The 21,152-nt window shown below is 41.6% G+C and overlaps 1 protein-coding gene across 3 annotated transcripts; it reads left to right on the top strand.

Annotated features, from left to right (window-relative positions):
• Positions 1-2,559: 2,559 nt before the first annotated feature.
• On the top strand, positions 2,560-20,626 carry LOC106567909 (glucose-6-phosphate exchanger SLC37A4). 3 transcript variants are annotated; one of them, XM_014137793.2, is made up of 10 exons: positions 2,560-2,670; positions 3,657-4,334; positions 6,254-6,486; positions 12,463-12,700; positions 12,889-13,044; positions 15,932-16,017; positions 16,098-16,211; positions 16,365-16,430; positions 17,418-17,556; positions 17,680-20,626. In XM_014137793.2, the coding sequence occupies exons 2-10, from the start codon at positions 4,187-4,189 to the stop codon at positions 17,844-17,846; spliced, it is 1,347 nt and encodes a 448-aa protein (XP_013993268.1). In that variant the 5' UTR covers positions 2,560-2,670; positions 3,657-4,186; the 3' UTR covers positions 17,847-20,626. The 3 variants fall into 3 exon arrangements, with proteins under 3 accessions (XP_013993268.1, XP_045548210.1, XP_045548211.1); XM_045692254.1 differs by lacking the exon at positions 2,560-2,670 and adding an exon at positions 2,685-2,777; XM_045692255.1 differs by lacking the exon at positions 2,560-2,670 and adding an exon at positions 2,859-2,879.
• Positions 20,627-21,152: the final 526 nt, after the last annotated feature.

Here is a 21,152-nt window from a genome sequence, read left to right as displayed (position 1 = left end):
ACATATCTAACTCAATTACCTCGTACCCCTGCACATCGACTCTGTACTGGTACCCTGTGTATGTAGCCACGTTATCGTTAGTTATTATAGTTTATTTATTATTACTTTTATTATTACGCGTTATTACTTTTCTATTATTACTCTATTTTCTTTATCTCTGCATTGTTATTTTCTTTCTCTCTGCATTGTTGGGAAGGGCCCGTAAGTAAGCATTTCACTGTTAGTCTACACCTGTTGTTTACGAAGCATGTGACAAATCAAATGTTATTTTATCTGATAATGGCTGACCCTGGCCATAACCCCACTCAGAGGGTGTCACCAGTTACAACAGCCACAAAGTCAAAATGGCTATATTGTAAAAATTCATAAAAACGAAAATGAGCTTTTTGGTCTTAAATTGAAGGTTAGGGTTAGGCATACGTTTATCAGTGTGGTTAAGGTTAGGATTAAGATATAGCCATAATTATTACTTTGCGGATGTGGTAACTAGTGACGACCGTGGGATATGCAAAAAACACATTTCCAAATAGGACAAATATAAGCACCCACCAAATTATTAATACTAGATTTATTGTCATGATAGCCATCTGCAGTCGTCAGCAGTGTCTTTAGAAGCAGACGTAGAGCAGGGCAGCCGTGGGACCAGCCAAAAGACCAACCAGGACAGACACTTTTTTAAGGGGACTTTCTGACCAGCAGCATGCCTTTACAGCCCGACTAGTGATCAAGACAAAGGAGATGATTGTGGACTACCGGAAAAAGAGGACCGAGAATGCCCCCATTCTCATCGACGGGGCTGCAGTGGAGTAGGTTGAGAGCTTCAAGTTCTTTGGTGTCCACATCACCAACAATCTAACATGGTCCAAGCACAGCAAGACAGTCGTGAAGAGGGCACGACAAAACCTATTCCCCCTTAGGAAACTGAAAAGATTTGGCATGGGTCCTCAGATCCTCAAAAGGTTTTACAGCTGCACCATCGAGAGCATCCTGAATGGTTGCATCACTGCCTGGTATGGCAACTGCTCGGCCTCCGACCGCAAGGCACTACAGAGGGTAGTGCGAACGGCCCAGTACGTCACTGGGGCCAAGCTTCCTGCCATCCAGGACCTCTATACCAGGCGGTGTCAGAGAAAGGCCCTAAAAATTGTCAAAGACTCCAGCCACCCTAGTCATAGACTGTTCTCTCTGCTACCGCATGGCAAGCGGTACCGGAGAACCAAGTCTAGGTTCAAGAGGCTTCTAAACAGCTTCTACCCCCAAGCCATAAGACTCCTGAACATCTAGTCAAATGGCTGCATTGTTGGTTAGGGGCTCGTATGTAAGCATTTCACTGTAAGGTCTACACCTGTTGTATTTGGCGCATGTGACTAATGCAATTTGATTTGATTTAATTTCTAAAACTGATCCTTCATTATTTTACTCCTAAATTTAACCAAACCCTTAACCCGGGCCTAACCCTTCCCTAACCTAATTTTAACCCGTTTGGAAATTAAATATCATTTTGCAGTTTGCACGCCAGACACGGTCCCCTTCGTTTTTCCCGATCAGGACAGAGCAGCTATAGGCCTGAGGATAGTGTGAGGAGAGCAGGGCCAGTTAAACAATAATTGTGTTTTGAAGTGTTTTGATAGAGACACGGTAGAGAGGCCCCTTGGCTCTCTTGCCTTCTGGGTTTCTGATGGGCAAATGAAGAGTTTTCCCTCCAGGAGATGATCTATAAGAAATGAATAATTTAATGTATGACTTTTTGTTTTCTGATACAATTGAAACTTTCTAAATCAATTCTGGCCTCTTGTCAAATAGTCCTACTCCAGTCTCCTTTTAACTTCATTTATCACCTGATTTACAAAAGGCACATCTCAATAGGTGGTCCAGTTATCCTCATGATGACATGGTGTCTCTATTGCTTCTCTATTGTTCCCACCAGTGAGTGTGGAGGCTGATGACATCAGAGGGCACCATCATACCACATCCTTGAATGGCCTACTCCTTGAACTTTGCAGTTATGTCTAAAAAGACACTATTTTGCTCAAAACATATATTTTTAACCTTAAGTGTGTGTAGGCCTACATTACTGTATTTATTATACATGGGATATTGTTTTTCAACAGGATAAATTCAACATTAGCTGGAGCGCGTCTTTCAAGGTGTTGTCCTTTGACCACTAGATGTCCTCAGTCGTATTTAGATCATGATTCAAACGTATATTGATTGGCTGACATGTACCAACCTTTGTGGGAGTAAAGCATAATGTTAAAAATATGGTTGTTTCATTTTATTATTGAAAGAAAATAGAATACGATAAAATATAATGGAATACTATAGAATATAAATCTTCCAGAATGCCATCATGACATGTTTAATAAACTGTGAAAAAATGGTTTAATAAAATGTGAGCATGCGATTTTTGGTAGTAGCTCTTTTGGATATAATGTAAACCTTTTCTAAGCCCCTGCGTGTTGCCAGACAGTGCAGATTCAAAGGATTACATTTTGCAGTCGGTTCGTTTCTTCAACCTTGAACCTACGTATAGCAGCAAACGATCCGGTAGGAACGCCTCCTACCATGAATGTCAGCTCAATTGCCCAATGAGAGCACAGAGCAAGACAGCAGTTCCTGTTTCAGTGGGTATGTTAGCCTCAGCAGCGAGAGGGAGCCTGTCGAAACAAGGTACCAAACATTTCCTTAATTGTTATGTAGATAGACTGTAACTATCAAGATGTTGTCCACGGGGGTCATGCAACAGTGTTTCAATGAAGTATAACGTCAGAACTAATGTAGGCCTACATTGAAGTTGGCGTTTGCTAGAGAGTGGATGCGTTAATTTCTGTGCTCTCCAGTCACTTTTCCAAGGCTATGATTGAGGATGTGTTGTTTTGGTATTGAGTTTTCTATGCTTATTTCCTAGCTACTACAATATATCAAACTTGACCCTGGTGTATTAATAACAGAAAAGAGAGTTTGCTTCAGTATTTTAGAATCAACTATTCTTTGCACGCAAACTATGCAGAATAATTATCTTTTCAAATGTTATTTTTCTTTTGACCGCAGCTAGTTGGTGGCACCTTAATTGGGGAAGACAGGCTCATGGTAATGGCTGGAGCAGGTAGTGGAATGGTATCAAATGCATCAAACACATGGTTTCCATTTGTTTGATGCCATTCCATTTGCTCCATTCTAGCCATTATTATGAGCTGTCCTTGCAGCAGCCTCCACTGCCTTTTGATACATTTATGAGTTTTAAAGCATTAAATAGTCTATCATGGGTCTCAACAGTCTACATGTTGCTCAAAATCTAAGTTAGATTGTAGTGCTGGAGTGATTCAATGAAATGTTTTGGCAATGTGTGGTGGTGGTGGTCAATGTCAAAGTTCAAGAGTTTGTCTGATATGAGATTAAAGCGGCACCCCAGACTTTAAATCACCCAACATTATACAGTAGCCCACTGGGGATTAGCTGACCAGAGAGGATCTTAAAAATTGGCTTTATTCCTGCCATTGTTCCTTTTGTCATAATTGCATTATGAATCATGCATTGGCTGGCCTGATTTTGTATTGTGGAAACAAAAATGTTAATTGTTCATTGACGTATCATAGATTAATCAATTGTTGATTATTGATCTATGTGTATTCTGAAGTATTGGTTTGTGTTTCTAGGCATTGTGTGTGAGGGTCCCGTCTTCTGATATTACCTGGACCTCCACAGAGACTGGGCCTGCTGTGGAATTTCCACCCCTCAGAAAGAACGACAGCTGGGACAGAGAACAGACAGCAACATCCACATACAGGAGAAATAATAGCCTGGAAGTTCCTAGAGGCAGACTGGAAGAGAAGGGACAGTCCTAAATGTGTAGTACAGTAGAAGCACCAGCTATGTCAGAGAGTAACAGGGTGATAGCTGCTTTTCTGTAAAGTCCATCCACCTGGGCAAGATTGAATCAGTGTTATCAACCCAGTGCCACATCTCAATTTTCGCTCTGTGAACATGCGCGTGGTATCTCTACCCAAAGGAAAGTTGGCCAGTAACCCCATACACTGGTAACGGCATCACGCAATGTGAACAGTGATTTGCATCATTTGGAGAGAGCAAATCTGAAGTATTATTCTTATTTTTTTACCTGGGAAATTAACAATTTACAACCGTTACATTTTTGCTCCAAGAGATTGGTCTGATTACCTCTGGAATCATGGGGGCCACTGGTTATGGATACTATCGTATCGTTATCTTCTTCTCCATGTTTACTGGCTACTCCCTGTACTACTTCAACAGGAAGACCTTCTCTTTTGTCATGCCCTCTGTGATGGAGGAGATTAAACTGGACAAGGAAGACTTGGGTAAGAGCAGTCTTATGCTATATACAGTTGAAGTTGGAAGTTTACATACACCTTAGTCAAATACATTTAAACTCAGTTTTTCACAATTCCTGACATTTAATCCTAGTAAAATTCCCTGTCTTAGGTGAGTTAGGATCACCACTTTATTTTAAGGATGTGAAATGTCAGAATAATACTAGAGAGAATGATTTATTTCAGCTTTTACTTCTTTCATCACATTCCCAGTGGGTCAGAAGTTTACATACACTCAATTAGTGTTTGGTAGCATTGCCTTTAGATTGTTTAACTTGAGTCAAATGTTTCTTGTAGCCTTCCACAAGCTTCCCACAATAAGTTGGGTGAATTATGGCCCATTCCTCCTGACAGAGCTGGTGTAACTGAATCAGGCTTGTAGGCCTCCTTGCTCGCACATGCTTTTTCAGTTCAGCCCACACATTTTCTATAGGATTGAGGTCAGGGCTTTGTGATGGCCACTCCAATACCTTGACTTTGTTGTCCTTAAGCCATTTTGCCACAACTTTGGAAGTATGCTTGGGGTCATTGTCCATTTGGAAGACCCATTTGCGACCAAGCTTTAACTTCCTGACTGATGTCTTGAGATGTTGCTTCAATATATCCACATAATTTTCCTACCTCATGATGCCATCTATTTTGTGAAGTGCACCTGTTCCTCCTGCAGCAATGCACCCCCACTACATGATGCTGCCACCCCCGTGCTTCACGGTTGGGATGGTGTTCTTCGGCTTGCAAGCATCCCCCTTTTTCCTCCAAACATATCGATGGTCATTATGGCCAAACAGTTCTATTTTTGTTCCATCAGACCAGAGGACATTTCTCCAAAAAGTGCGATCTTTGTCCCCATGTGCAGTTGCAAACCGTAGTCTGGCTTTTAGGGTGGTTTTGGAGCAGTGGTTTCTTCCTTGCTGAGCGGCCTTTCAGGTTATGTCAATATAGGACTCGTTTTACTGTGAATATAGATACCGTTGTAACTTTTTCCTCCAGCATCTTCACAAGGACCTTTGCTGTTGTTCTGGGATTGTTTTGCACTTTTCGCACCAAAGTACGTTCATCTCTAGGAGACAGAATGCGTCTCCTCCCTGAGTGGTATGACGGCTGCGTGGTCCCATGGTGTTTATACTTGCGTACTATTGTTTGTACAGATGAACGTGGTACCTTCAGGCGTTTGGAAATTGCTCCCAAGGATGAACCAGACTTGTGGAGGTCAACAATTATTTTTCTGAGGTCTTGGCTGATTTATTTAGTTTTTCCCATGATGTCAAGCAAAGAAGCACTGAGTTTGAAGGTAGGCCCTGAAATACATCCACAGGTACAGCTCCAATTGACACAAATGATGTCAATTAGCCTATCAGAAGCTTCTAAAGCCATTACATCATTTTCTGGAATGTATCAAGCTGTTTAAAGGCACAGTCAACTTAGTGTATGTAAACTTCTGACCCACTGGAATTGTGATACAGTGAAATAATTTGTCTGTAAACAATTGTTGGAAAAATGACTTATGTCATGCACAAAGTAGATGTCCTAACCGACTTGCCAAAACTATAGTTTGTTAACAAGTAATTTGTGGAGAGGTTGAAAAACGCGTTTTAATGACTCCAACCTAAGTGTATTTAACTTCCGACTTCAACTGTAATTCATCTTTGTTGAGACATGCATCCTATGAAATGCTGTGTGAATTCATTCAATATTATGTGAGAGAATGTGCAGCAGTCACTGTAAGCAACTTTTATTAAGCACACCTCTGTATAGAGATGACGTTGTATTTATCTTTAGGCAATTCACTGACCCACATAAGAAAATCAGTTTGGGCCTTCTATCTAAGGTTTAGAACCATGTTCAGATCTATATCTCTTGTGATTGATGTCCTGTTAAGAATGTGTTTTCCTCTCCTGTCCTCTTAGGCCTAATCACCAGTAGTCAGACCATGGCCTATGCCATCAGTAAGTTCATCAGTGGTGTATTGTCCGACCAGATCAGCGCTCGCTGGCTCTTCTCCATTGGCCTCTTGGTGGTGGGGGGCATCAACGTGATCTTCTCATGGTCCTCCACTGTGACTGTGTTTTCTGCTCTGTGGTTTGTCAACGGTCTGGGCCAGGGCTTAGGCTGGCCACCATGTGGGAAGGTGCTCCGCAAGGTAAGACTGTTGCTCTTATAGGGAGAGGCTCCTGTAACATAGACTGAGGTGAATTCACAATCAATACATAATGAAAATCATTCAGGAAATCCCCGAAGGAAACTCTCACACCCAAAGGCTTGCACCATCAGCCGTCTGTGTTTTAACACTTGGCTTTACAATATGCACACAATTATTTTGGGAAGGTATTTACACCCCACCCAAAAAACAGATCCCTTCGAAAAGAATAGTGACGAGAATGTGCTTCACCCTTTGCCTATAGAGTGTACCTGTCACTCACCTCCCCCAAGTGTGGTCAGGAATTCAAACCCTTGCCATGACATAGCAGTGACCTTATGGGCTAGAGATGGTGATTTCTGTCATGAAATCACAACAGCTTATGTCAACTGTAATCTTGGAACACTGAGTGCTCATGGTGCCATGTCCATGAGTTAGGGGCCACAAGGAAAGGACTATTACATGGAGATAGAGCAATACTGTTCTCAATCAGCATGTACTGCATACTGCAGCCTTCCTATTACATTTCACACTTGTTTTCTGTCATATGCATTTGAATGAACTACAGTGTAAATTATACTGTGGTGTCTATTTGTACAATATCTAAAGTAGATTTGAGTGCTATATGAATTCAACATGTGAGAGAAATAAAAATTATGTACCGCTTATATAAATTGGTGTTTTCCCCCATTCTTTACCCTCAACCATTCATGTCAATCCTTTATTTCCTGATACTATTAAATGCACAATGAGTTAAGACAACAGGAGTCCTAAGAAGCTGCCGTCAATGATCGGGGATGTCCTTTGGGTGGTGGACCATTTTTGATAGACACAGGAAACTGCTGAATGTGAAAAACCCAGCAGTGTTGCAGTTCTTGACACGCTCAAACTGGTGCGCCTTGCACCTACTACCGAACCCTGTTCAAAGGCACTTACATATTTTATTTATATACAGTACCAGTCAAAAGTTTAGACACACCTACTCATTCAAGGGTTTTTCTTTATTTTTACAGTTTTTTTACATTGTAGAATAATAGTGAAGACATCAAAACTATGAAATAACACATGGAATCATGTAGTAACCAAAAAATAGTTATTTTATAGTTCAAATTTATTTATATAGCCCTTCTTACATCAGCTGATATCTCAAAGTGCTGTACAGAAACCCAGCCTAAAACCCCAAACAGCAAGCAATGCAGGTGTAGAAGCAAGGTGGCTAGGAAAAACTCCCTAGAAAGGCCAAAACCTAGGAAGAAACCCAGAGAGGAACCAGGCTTTGAGGGGTGGCCAGTCCTCTTCTGGCTGTGCCGGGTGGAGATTATAACAGCACATGGCCTAGATGTTCAAATGTTCATAAATGACCAGCATTGTCAAATAATAATAATCATAGTAGTTGTCGAGGGTGCTACAAGTCAGTAACACAAGAGTAAGTGTCAGTTGGCTTTTTCATAGCCGATCTTTGAGAGTATCTCTACCGCTCCTGCTGTCTCTAGAGAGTTGAAAACAGCAGGTCTGGGACAGGTAGCACGTCCGGTGAATAGGTCAGGGTTCCAGCAGGTCTGGGACAACAGGTCTGGGACAGGTAGCACGTCCGGTGAACAGGTCAGGGTTCCATAACTGCAGGCAGAATAGTTGGAACTGGAGCAGCAGCACGGCCAGGTGAACTGGGGACAGCAAGGAGTCATCAAGCCAGGTAGTCCTGAGGCATGGTCCTAGGGCTCAGGTCCTCCGAGAGAGAGAAAGAGAGATTCTTCATAGTAGCCATGATTTGCCTTGATGACAGGTTGCACACGCTTGGCATTCTCTCAACCAGCTTCATGATGTAGTCACCTGGAATGCATATAAATTAACAGGTGTGCCTTGTTAAAAGTTAATTTTTGGAATTTCTTTCCTTATTAATGCGTTTGAGCCAATCAGTTGTGTTGTGACAAGGTAGGGGTGGTATACAGAAGATAGACATATTTGGTAAAGACTGGCTCTCATGACGATCGCCACAGGAAAGGATGACCCACAGTCACCTCTGCTGCAGAGGATAAGTTCATTAGAGTTACCAGCCTCAGAAATTGCAGCCCAAATAAATGTTTCAGAGTTCAAGTAACAGACACATCTCAACATCAACTGTTCAGATGAGACTGCTGCAAAGAAACCACTACTAAAGGACGCCAAGAAACGCGGATCATGGTCATTAGACTGGTGAAAATCTGTCCTTTAGTCTGATGAGTCCAAATTTTATATTTTTGGTTCCAACCGGCGTGTCAGAGTAGGTGAATGGATGATCTCTACATGTGTGGTTCCCACCATGAAGCATGGAGAAGGTGTGATGCTGTGGGGGTGCTTTGCTGGTGAACTTGTCTGGGATTTATTTAGAATTCAATGCACACTTTACCAGCATGGGTACCACAGCATTCTGGAATGCTTTTCCAACAGTCTTGAAGGAGTTCCCACATATGCTGAACACTTGTTGGCTGCTTTTCCTTCACACTACTGTCCAACTCATCCCAAACCATCTCAATTGGGTTTAGGTCGGGTGATTGTGGAGGCCAGGTCATCTGATGCAGCACCATCACTCTCCTTCTTGGTCAAATAGCCCATACACAGCCTGGAGGTGTGTTGGGTCATTGTCCTGTTGAAAAACAAATGATAGTCCCACTAAGCGCAAACCAGATGGGATGGCATATCGCTGCAGAATGCTGTGGTAGCCATGCTGGTTAAGTGTGCCTTGAATTTTAAATAAATCACAGACCGTGTCACCAGCAAAGCACCACTCCACCATAACACCTCCATGCTTTACGGTAGGAAATACACATGCAGAGATCATCCGTTCACCCACACCGCGTCTCACAAAGACACGGCGGTTAGAACCAAAAATCTCAAATTTGGACTCATCAGACCAAAGGACAGATTTCCACCGGTCTAATGTCCATTGCTCTTGTTTCTTGGCTCAAGCAAGTCTCTTCTTCTTATTGGTGTCCTTTAGTTGTGGTTTCTTTGTAGCAATTTGATCATTCACGCAGTCTTGTCTGAACAGTTGATTTTGAGATGTCTGTTACTTGAGCTCTGTAAAGCATTTATTTGGGCTTCAATTTCTGAGCCTCGTAACTCTAATGAACTTATCCTCTGCAGTGGAGGTAACTCTGGGTCTTCCTTTCCTGTGGCGGTCCTCATGAGAGCCAGTTTCATCTTAGTGCTTGATGGTTTTTGCGACTGCACTTGAAGAAACTTTAAAAGTTCTTGAAATGTTCCGCATTGACTGACTTTCATGTCTTAAAGTAATGATGGGCTGTCATTTCTCTTTGCTTATTTTAGCTCTTCTTGACATAATATGGACTTGGTCTTGTACCAAATAGGGCTATCTTCTGTATACCACCCCTACCTTGTCACAACACAACTGATTGGCTCAAATGCATTAAGAAGGAAATAAATTCCACATATTAACTTTTAACAAGGCACACCTGTTAATTGAAATGCATTCCAGGTGACTACCTCATGAAGCTGGTTGAGAGAATGCCAAGAGTGTGCAAAGCTATCATCAAGGCAAAGGGTGGCTATTTGAAGAATCTCAAATATAAAATATATTTTTATTTGTTTAACTTTTTTGGGTTCCTACATGATTACATATGTGTTATTTCATAGTATTGATGTCTTCACTATTATTGTAAAAATAAAGGAAAACCCTCGAATGACTGGGTGTTCTAAAACTTTTGACTGGTAGTGTGTGTGTGTGTGTGTGTGTGTGTAAAAAAAGGTGTGTATGAATAGAAATGTTGTTTACAGTAGTAGTTATATAGAATGAGCCATGACCAGAATACAGTATATACATATAAAGTCGGTAAAACAGTATGTAAACATTATTAATAAGGTGATCAATGACTATGTACATAGGGCAGGAGTGTCTAAGGTGCATGGTAGAGTACCAGGTGGTAGCCGGCTAGTAACAGTGACTAAGGTTCAGGGCAGGGTACTGGGCGGAGCCCGGCTAGTGGTGACTGTTTAACATTCTGATGCCCTGGAGATTGAAGCTGTTTATCATTCTCTCGGTCCCAGCTTTGAGGCACCTTTACTGTCCCCGCCTCCTAAATGGTAGCAGGGTGAACAGGCCGTGGCTTGGTTGGCTGAGGTCGTTGATGATCTTCTTGGCCTTCCTGTGACACCAGGTGCTGTAGAGGTCGTGGAGGGCAGGCAGTTTACCCCCGGTGATGAGTTGGGGTGACTGCACCACCTTCTGGAGAGTCCTTCGGTTGCGGACGACGCAATTGCCGTACCAGGCAGTGCTACAGCCCAACAGGATACTCTCAATGGTGTATCTGTAAAAGTTAATGAGGGTCTTAGGGGCCAAGCCAAATTTCTTCAGCCTCCTTCACAACACTGTCTGTGTGAAGGGACCATGTCAGGTTGTCAGTGATGTGCAAGCTGAGGAACTTGCTGCTTTTGAATTGACCCTCCACAGCAGCCCCATCGATGTGGATAGGGGCGTGTTCTCTCTGCTGTCGCCTGTAATCCACACTCGGCTCCTTCGTTTTGTTGATATTGAGGGAGAGGTTATTTTTCTGGCACCACTCCACCAGGGCTCTCCCCTCCTCCCTGTAGGCTGCCTCGTCATTGTTGGTAATCAGGCCTACCACTGTTGTCGTCAGCAAACTTGATGATTGAGTTGGAGACCATGGGTGAACAGGGAGTACAGCAGAGGACTGCGCATGCACCCCTGTAGGATCCCGTATTGAGGATCAGCATGGCGGAGTTGTTGTTGCCTACTTGGGGTAGGCCCACTTCAGGAAGTCCAGTACCCAGTTGCACAGGGAGGGTCTCAGACCCAGGGCTCTAAGCTTAGTGATGAGCTTGGAGGCCACTATGGTGTTGAAAGCTGAGCTGTAGTAGATCAAATCAAACTTTATTTGTCACATGCGCCGAATACAACAAGTGTAGACCTTACAGCGAAACGCTTACTTACAAGCCCTTAACAGGAACAGCATTCTCATTTATCTTGTCCAGCTGGGATAGGGCAGTGTGCAGTGCAATGGCGATTGCGTCGTCCATTCATCTGTTGGGGCGGTATGCGAATTGTAGTGGGTCTAGGGTGTTGGGTAAGGTGGAGGTGATATGATCTTTAACTTAGCCTCTCAAAGCACTTCATGATGACAGAAGTGAGTGCTACGGGGCAACCATTATTTAGTTGTTACCTTTGCTTTCTTGGGTACAGGAACATCCTGAAGCAAGTGGGTACAACAGACTGGGATATGGAGATATTGAATATGTCCGTAAACATCCAGTTGGTCTGCACATGCACTGAGGATGCGGATTGGGATGCCTTTTGGGCCGGCAGCCTTGCAAGGGTTAACCCGCTTAAATGACTTACTAACGTCGGCCACAGAGAAAGAGAGCACACAGTCCTCGTGGTGGGGCATTTAAAGGGCTAGCCCCACCCCTTTTAGGTGGTGGTGATCTGAATGATTACATTGAATGAGGTGTGTGGTGACCAATAGGTGGCAGGCTCCCCTCCAGTGTAGAAGGGACGTGGGGCGAGTTTGTAAAAATGGAATAAGAACAATGCAGATAGCACCTCAGCCGGACTGTTTGAACAGTGCAGGAGGCAGTGGTGGACTGCTGGTTCTGTGCTTAGAACTCTGGATCAATACGGTATTAAAGCAACCTGCAGGCAGGATTAAGTGGTCAGCCGGCAAATGGATTGTTATGTTACTGTTAATTGCTGCGGTCGCCATTTCAGTGGTGTTATGGCTTGAGCTACATTACATCTCTTTAGGCAACTCAGCACAACTTCAGAGGTTGTTAACTGATGACACTGGTTACAGTTTTGACAGATAAAACCATAAAATAAGTATCCAGACTGATTCAGTGGTCTAAAATTAGTATCAAAGTGAATATGTTTTGACTTGCCTTTCCACATGTCTAGATGTCAGATCAATTTTACTGTTCTCAGAGTGTTCTCATTCTATAGTTTACATATCTGTTCTCTGTACTCAGTGGTTTGAGCCATCTCAGTTTGGGACATGGTGGGCAGTGCTGTCCTGCAGCATGAACCTGGCCGGTGGATTGGGTCCTCTCCTGGCTATGGTATTGCTTCATTACTATGACTGGAGGACTATCCTGTCCATGTCAGGCATCATCTGTGCATCCTTTTCTGTCATCTGCCTGGTGTTCATAAAGAACGAACCCAAAGACGTGGGCCTGCCCAGCATTGAGGCCGCAGCCAAGAAAGGAGGTGAGGAGAAAAAAAGCCGTTACCGCAGGACAGAGGGACTGTTTTGCATATGTTGATTTTGTGTGTTTTAAGATCCATGTGTACATTTTGATTGGCTATATCCCCATATGTATTGCTCTGGTTACTCTGTCCAACAGACTTGGAGCATAATCATTAAAAACATGTTTTCTATTTGTTTTATCCTGCAGTAGCCAACTGTGACAGTACTCTGAGTGAGTTCCTGCTGTCTCCATACCTGTGGGTGCTGTCCCTAGGCTACCTGGTAGTGTTCGGGGTGAAGACTGCATGCACTGACTGGGGCCAGCTCTATCTCATTCAGGATAAGGGCCAGACTGTCCTCATAGGTAACGCACACACACAATTTACAAGTGTATATCTAGGTATTTGCCTAACATCATGTACCGTACCAGTCAATAGTTTGGACACACCTACTCATTCAAGAATTTTTCTTTATTTTTACTATTTTCTACTTTGTAGAATAATAGTGAAGACCTCAAAACTATTAAATAATAAATATGGAATCATGTAGTAACCAAAAAAGTGTTAACTTCTTTGTGATAGGTGGCAGTATTTTCACGGCAGGATAAAAAACGTACCCGATTTTTAATCTGGTTACTACTCCTGCCCAGAAACTAGAATATGCATATAATTTGTAGATTTGGATAGAAAACACAGTTTCTAAAACTGTTTGAATGGTGTCTGTGAGTATAACAGAACTCATATGGCAGGCCAAAACCTGAGAAGATTCCATACAGGAAGTGCCCTGTCTGACAATTTGTTGTCCTTCTGTTGCATCTCTATCGAAAATACAGCATCTGTGCTGTAACGTGACATTTTCTAAGGCTTCCATTGGCTCTCTAAAGCCGCCAGAAAGTGGAATGGGGTGTCTGCTGTCTCTGGGCAAAGAACAGCAGGAGAGTTTGTGAGTGGTCAGCCTGGGGACAGTGAGACTGGAGATGCACGGTCACAAGACTACTCCATTTTTTTCTTTCAGCCTTTGAATGAATACAACGTTGCCTGGTTGGAATATTATCGCTATTTTACGAGAAAAATAGAATAAAAATGGATTTTAAACAGCGTTTGACATGCTTCTAAGTACGGTAATGGAATATTTTGACATTTTTGGTCATGAAATGCGCTCGCGCGTCACCCTTCGGATAGTGACCTGAACGCACGAACAAAACGGAGCTATTTGAATATAACTATGGATTATTTGGAACCAAAACAACATTTGTTGTTGAAGTAGAAGTCCTGGGAGTGCATTCTGACGAAGAACAGCAAAGGTAATCCAATTTTTCTAATAGTAATTCTGAGTTTAGTGAGCCCCAAACTTGGTGGGTGTCAAAATAGCTAGCCGTGATGGCCGAGCTATGTACTCAGAATATTGCAAAATGTGCTTTCGCCGAAAAGCTATTTTAAAATCTGACATAGCGTTTGCATAAAGGAGTTCTGTATCTATAATTCTTAAAATAATTATGTATTTTGTGAACGTTTATCATGAGTAATTTAGTAAATTCACCGGAAGTTTTCGGTGGGTATGCTAGTTCTGAACAGCACATGCTAATGTAAAAAGCTGGTTTTTGATATAAATATGAACTTGATTGAACAAAACATGCATATATTGTATAACATAATGTCCTAGGAGTGTCATCTGATGAAGATCATCAAAGGTTAGTGCTGCATTTAGCTGTGGTTTGGGTTGATGTGACACATATGCTTCCTTGGAAAATGGCTGTGTGATTATTTGTGTCTATGTACTCTCCTAACATAATCTAATGTTTTGCTTTCGCTGTAAAGCCTTTTTGAAATTGGACAATGTGGTTAGATTAACGAGAGTCTTATCTTTAAAATGGTGTAAAATAGTTGATTGTTTGAGAAAATTGAATTGTGGTAATTTAGTTGGTTTTGTATTTCGCGTCTTGCGATGCCATTGGCTGTTGGCTAGGGGTTCCGTCAGGCGGAACGGGGTTCCGCTAGCGGAACGTCTGTCCTCAACAGGTTAAACAAATCAAATATTTTTGAGACTCTTCAAAATAGCCACCCTTTGCCTTGATGACAGCTTTGCACACTTTTGGCTTTCTCTTAACCAGATTCATCTGGAATGCTTTTCCAACAGTCTTGAAGGAGTTCCCATATATGCTGAGCACTTGTTGGATGCTTTTCCTTCACTCTGCGGTCCAACTCATCCCAAACCATCTCATTTGTGTTGAGGTCGGGTGATTGTGGAAGCCAGGTCATCTGATGCAGCACTCCATCACTCTCTTTGGTCAAATAGCCCTTACACAGCCTGGAGGTGTGTTAGGTCATTGTCCTGTTGAAAAACAAATGATAGTCCCACTAAGCGCAAACCAGATGGGATGGCGTATCGCTGCAGTGTGCCTTGAATTCAAAATAAATCACTGACCGTTTCACCAGCAAAGCACCCACACACCATCACACCACCTCATTCATGCTACTCTGCGTCTCACAAAGACACGGTGGTTGGAACCAAAATCTCAAATTGGACTCATCAGACTAAAGAACAGATTTCCACCAGTCTAATGTCCATTGCTTGTGTTTCTTGGCCCAAGCAAGTCTCTTCTTATTATTGGTGTCCTTTAGAAGTGTTTTCTTTGCAGCAATTCAACAATGAAGGCCTGATTCACACAGTCTCCTCTGAACAGTTGATGTCCTTGTGAAGCATTTATTTTGGCTGCAATTTCTGAGGCTTGTAACTCTAATGAACTTATCCTCTGTAGCAGAGGTAACTCTTCCAGATTGACTGACCTTCATGTCTTAAAGTAGTGATGGACTATTGTTTCTCTGTTTATTTGAGCTATTGTTGCCATAATACGGACTTGGTCTTTTACCAAATAGGGCTATCTTCTGTATACAACCCCTACCTTGTCACAACACAACTGATTGGCTCAGACGCATTAAGGAAAGAAATTCCACAAATTAACAAAGCACGCCTGTTAATTGAAATTCATTCCAGGTGACTACCTCATGAATCTGGTTGAGAGAATGCCAAGAGTGTGCAAAGCTGTCATCAAGGCAAAGGGTGGCTACTTTGAAGAATCTCAGATTTGTTAAACAGTTTTTTTGGGTTCCTACATGATTCCATATGTGTTATTTCATAGTTTTGATGTCTTCACTATTATTCTACAATGTAGAAAATAGTAAAAATAAAGAAAAACCCTTGAATGAGTAGGTGTGTCCAAACGTTTGATTGGTACTGTATGTCATCCAAAGGCAGTTCCTACATGAGTGCCTTGGAGGTTGGAGGTCTGGTGGGCAGCCTCGCAGCTGGCTTCCTGTCTGACAGGGCTGTTGCTAGGGTGAGTGACAACACCAATCACACATAAAAATAAGTGTTTACATCACTCTGCATTGTTTTTATTGTCTTATTGTCCCACAGCAAGGTTTGGGTACCAATGGTAACCCTCGCCATGTCCTCCTCCTCTCCATGATGGCTGGCATGTTTTTGTCCCTATACCTGTTCCGTGTCACTATCACAGCTGAGGCCCTAAAGGTACATTAAATTCAACATTCCCATTAAAATCTCAGTCATTTCATGGTGGTGTTTTTGTAAGTTTTCAGTTGTTACATTATTCTTTAAATGAGGAGTATGTAACACTATAATCTGTGCCATTTATCTTTAATCGTCACATCACTGTTCCCACAGGAAGCTCCCGTCTGGGTAGTGGCCCTTCATCCTCTCTCTGTCCTTATCGGCCTGTCAGAGAAAGAGGTAGCCATTATAATTAATTTACTCAAATGTGTTTGTTGCTTACTTTGTTTCTACTCTTTATCACATAACGTCCTGAGTCATCGGCAACACTATCTGTTGAAAAATGTACATTGGTTGCAAGAACAGGAATATTTATACTGAACAAAAATATAAACGAAAAATGTAAAGTGTTGGTCCCATTTTTCATGAGCTGAAATAAAAGATCCCAGAAATGTTCCATATGCACAAAACACTTATTTCTCTCAAATTTTGTGCACAAATTTGTTTACATCCCTGTTAGTGAGCATTTATCCTTTGCCAAGATAATCCATCCACCTGACAGGTGTGGCATATCAAGAAGCTGTTTAAATAGCATGATCATTACACAGGTGCACATTTTAAAAGGCCACTCTAAATTGTTCAGTTTTGTCACACAACACAATGCCACAGTTTTGAGGGAGTGTGCAATTGGCATGCTGACAGTTCCACCAGAACTGTTGCCAGAGAATTGAATGTTAATTTCTCTACCATAAGCCACCTCCAACGTTGTTTTAGAGAATTTGGCAGTACATCCAACCGGCCTCACAACTTCAGACCACGTGTAACCACACCAGCCCAGGACCTCCACATCCAGCTTCTTTACCTGCGGGATCGTCTTAGACCAGCCACCCGGACAGCTGATGAAACTGAGGAGTATTTCTGTCTGTAGTAAAGCCCTTATGTGGGAAAAAAACTGATTGGCTGGCCCTGGCTCCCCAGTGGGTGGGCCTGGCTCCCATGGCTGCGCCCTAGCCCAGTCATGTGAAATCCATAGATTAGGGCCTAATGAATTCATTTCAATTGACTGACTTCCTTATATGAACTGTAACTCAGTAAAATCTTTGAAATTGTTGCGTTTTTGTATTTTTGTTCAGTATATATTTATCTGAGTTGTAGACCAATTTGAAATTATGTATATGAAAAAACATTCATTACGTTTTATATTCTGTTTCATATTCACTCATCTAGATCTGGATACTTTCCCTGGGTGCTATGTTCGGATTCTCCTCTTATGGACCAATCGCATTGTTCGGTGTGATAGCCAATGAAAGTGCTCCATCAAACTATTGTGGGTCCTCCCATGCCATCGTAGCTCTCATGGCCAATGGTAAGTCCCCTATATTGGTTCCTTTTGATCTGTATTCTCAAAAAGACACTGCATGGTTCTGGGTATCTGCAATTCTCTGAGACATTCATATCAGTAAGCTAGCTGTGTTTTTATTGATTGCAGTTGGGGCTTTCTTTGCGGGACTCCCCTTCAGCACCATCGCTAAATACTACAGCTGGGACATGGCCTTCTGGGTAGCTGAAGTGACCATTGCCGTGACGACAGTCATCTTCTTTCTGTTCCGTAACATTCGCACCAAAATGGGCCACATCCCCCAGAAAATTGATTGATTGATCTCTGCATCTCCTGAGCTATGCACAGGTTCCTGCTGTGTGACTAGGTGAATATTCTACAGCAAGGGTTGTTGGACTGGCTGCACATTACATAGCCCCTAAAGTACACTTCCAATCCCTGGAAACACAACACTGTGTCAGTGATCTCACCTCGAGACGTTTTAGATGTTAGCAACCATGTTTTCTAAAAGGATACTTTGCTACACTTTAGTTTGCCATTTAATGCACCGTCAGAATCAAACTCCTCACAAGCCGTACAGTTCTAAGCACCTATGGAATCTACACCTACGGCATCCACTCACAGTAATGACTTCAAAAAGTATAGTGTATATAGTAAGTCCTAAATTTCGAATAATCTATTCTCTTACCACTGTTATTTAGTCGGTATAATAACTCATATTATTTGACGCATGTTGTTGATACACAGTGAATTTGCTGTCCATTGCATAGATTGCCTTCAGTGGATGCCAAATGTCTTGAAGTTACCGAATGCTTCATTGATGAGCCAGCATTAAAACTATGTATGTATAGAAATTTGCACAAAACGGTAATGTTTGACGATCACAGTAGTATTTCCCTTTCACTAATTCTTCTTCATTTATAAAATAATGTTCAGTCAGGAAAATAGATACTTTACGACAAACACGTCATCTATTTTTGATAACACACTGGCTTTACTAAATGGACTTTTAAAGTTTAGAGATCTTAGCTAGTTGTCTATGAAAATATTTAAATGCATCAACCTAAAAGGAATAGTTCAGATGAACATTTTAATGTATCTACGTGCCGTTTGAAGGAAATTGCTAACTTAAGATGATGTAGCTGCGTGAAAAAATGTATAATCTATGGGGGTGAAATATATTTAGGCTAACTATAATTGTTTTCGCTATTGTTGTTTCAAATACTGTTATTATTACACAGAAATTGATTTCCCCTACACATTTTTCTACAGATAGTAATTTCAGAATCACCCAAGTTTTGTAGCCTATGCTGTTGCGGATGCAACACTTTCTAGCTGTGGGCATGGTTGTTCATGCAATGTAGATATCACTTAGCCACTTTGGGAGGGAAGAGGCTAGGTATCACATACAACATTCTCATAAAAGGTCTGCGGTGAAGCTGTGGGAGCAAACGAGTTTGGTTCAGAGATCATGTTTGTTTTGGACATGCAAATCTGATTGTACCAGAGCGTTTGATTTATTGAAATATCAGCTGCAATTTAACTTCGAAGTAGCTTTTTCCTTTCTGAGGGCTAACCTGGTACATTTCCGGATTGCCAAAATCCCGATTCCCGAACTATCCCTTTAATAATGTGAAGTCTTGAAAGGATTAAAGTATGCACACAGTCCAAGTGTTTGTCACAGGATACTATTTTGCCACTACAGGTTTTGTTATTAGACAATGTGGTCACAGAGGCTGGGTTTACACAGGCATACCAATTCTGATCTTTTCCCCAATTATTGGTAGAAGAGCTGATCTGATTTGTGAAAAAATATCAGAATTAGAATTAGATTTCTGAGCCTGGTCCCATACTGTATGAGCTGTGGCCAATTCTTCTATGTTTGCATTTACACAGGCAGCTCAATTCTGATATTTATTTCTTCACTAATTGGTCTCTGAAATAGATCAGATATTTTTTTTATAGCTGATCTGATTGGTCAAAAGACCAATTAGTGGGGGGGGGGGAAATATCCGAAATGGGCTGCTTGTGTAAATGCAGCATAATTCTTTTTTTGACCAATCGGATCAGCTTTAAAAAAGATCTGTGAATGGTCAAAAAAAACATTAGTGGAAAGAATATCAGAATTGGGCTGCCTGTTTAAATGCAGCCAAAGAGGCCAATCAGACTGGAACACCAGGCTCGCATCATCCTGATATTCTCACAAAAGTATGTAATGCTGCGTTTATATGCAGGTAGCCTAATTCTGATCTTTTGCCCAATTATTGGCAAAATAGCTGATCTGATTGGTCAAAATACCAATTAGTGAAATAAAAAATTTGAATTGGGCTGTTTGTGTAAACACATCCACTGGTTGCGTTCCCCTGCTCAGACGTTGCATGCATCAAGCAATGGTTTCGTGCCACGTCATCGACTGTCATTGACTGACAGATTGCTATAACATATGATGTGATTAGCTGATACTTAAAATACCTATCCAGGCTCTGTAAGATCTGGCATGCATCAGCAACGCCTGGGCTGAGCAATGCGCCCAATGGTTGCATTTACACAGGCAGCCTTATTCTGATCTTTTGCCAATAATTCGTCTTTTGGCCAATCAGCTCAGATCTTTATCCAATAATTATAGTAATACTGTGAAATTGTGAAAATTATGATAATGCCATTTTTTTGTGTAAGAGCTGTTTGAAATTTCAGCCTGTTTTGGTGGAATGGAGTTTTGGCCTGCCTGGTGTTATCAGACCAATAAGAAAGAGTTACAGACATCTTGGCTAATAACCGCTACATTTTCAGTTTTTCGCTCCCCACTCAGACCACTCCCAGACAGTCTTAGCTAAATTCTTACTTTAGAAATTGCTCTTTGCTAAGAAGCTATTTTTGTTTGTTTTAAATGAAAATGGTAAACAAATAATCACAGAAAGGTACATAATTGATACCCAGAAATGATTTGATATTGGGATAAAAATGGCTGCGTTGGAACTTTTCACAAACAGTTTTTAACTGAAAAATATTTATCTCACTATTCTGTGCCATTCAGGCATATTTGTCTAACTGGAATTATTGAAATGTTAAGGAAAACTAATAAAGAGCAATGAATGTATTGTCACCCTGTTCTTATTTCACCCTAAAGCCTGTTATGGACAGACCATTAATCATAAAACGTACTGGTTTTCTAATCCAATGTGCCTTGCAGGTTACATTTACCACAGAAATAGAAGTAACCATATTGGGGACATTTTGCACATATGTTGGTTCTGCACTATGGGACTAAATTAATAAATACAGTGGGGGAAAAAAGTATTTGATCCCCTGCTGATTTTGTATGTTTGCCCACTGACAAAGAAATGATCAGTCTATAATTTTAATGTTAGGTTTATTTGAACAGTGAGAAACAGAATAACAACAAAAATATTGCGAAAAACGCATGTCAAAAATGTTATAAATTGATTTGCATTTTAATGAGGGAAATAAGTATTTGACCCCCTCTCAATCAGAAAGATTTCTGGCTCCCAGGTGTCTTTTATACAGGTAATGAGCTGAGATTAGGAGCACACTCTTAAAGGGAGTGCTCCTAATCTCAGCTTGTTATCTGTATAAAAGACACCTGTCCCCAGAAGCAATCAATC

This window comes from Salmo salar, chromosome ssa13, assembly GCF_905237065.1.
Source record: "Salmo salar chromosome ssa13, Ssal_v3.1, whole genome shotgun sequence".
Taxonomy (NCBI): domain Eukaryota; kingdom Metazoa; phylum Chordata; class Actinopteri; order Salmoniformes; family Salmonidae; genus Salmo; species Salmo salar.
The sequence above is the reverse complement of the archived record's forward strand: the minus strand, read 5'-3'. Positions and strand labels throughout refer to the sequence as shown.

What these genes read in the sequence shown, in the direction of transcription:
- LOC106567909 (XM_014137793.2), top strand. Translation starts at nt 4,187, where the DNA reads ATGGGGGCCACTGGTTATGGATACTATCGTATCGTTATCTTCTTCTCC. An exon ending in GGCCGCAGCCAAGAAAGGAG is followed by an intron (nt 12,701 to 12,888) that starts GTGAGGAGAAAA and finishes TTTATCCTGCAG; the next exon opens with TAGCCAACTGTGACAGTACT. An exon ending in CGTAGCTCTCATGGCCAATG is followed by an intron (nt 17,557 to 17,679) that starts GTAAGTCCCCTA and finishes TATTGATTGCAG; the next exon opens with TTGGGGCTTTCTTTGCGGGA.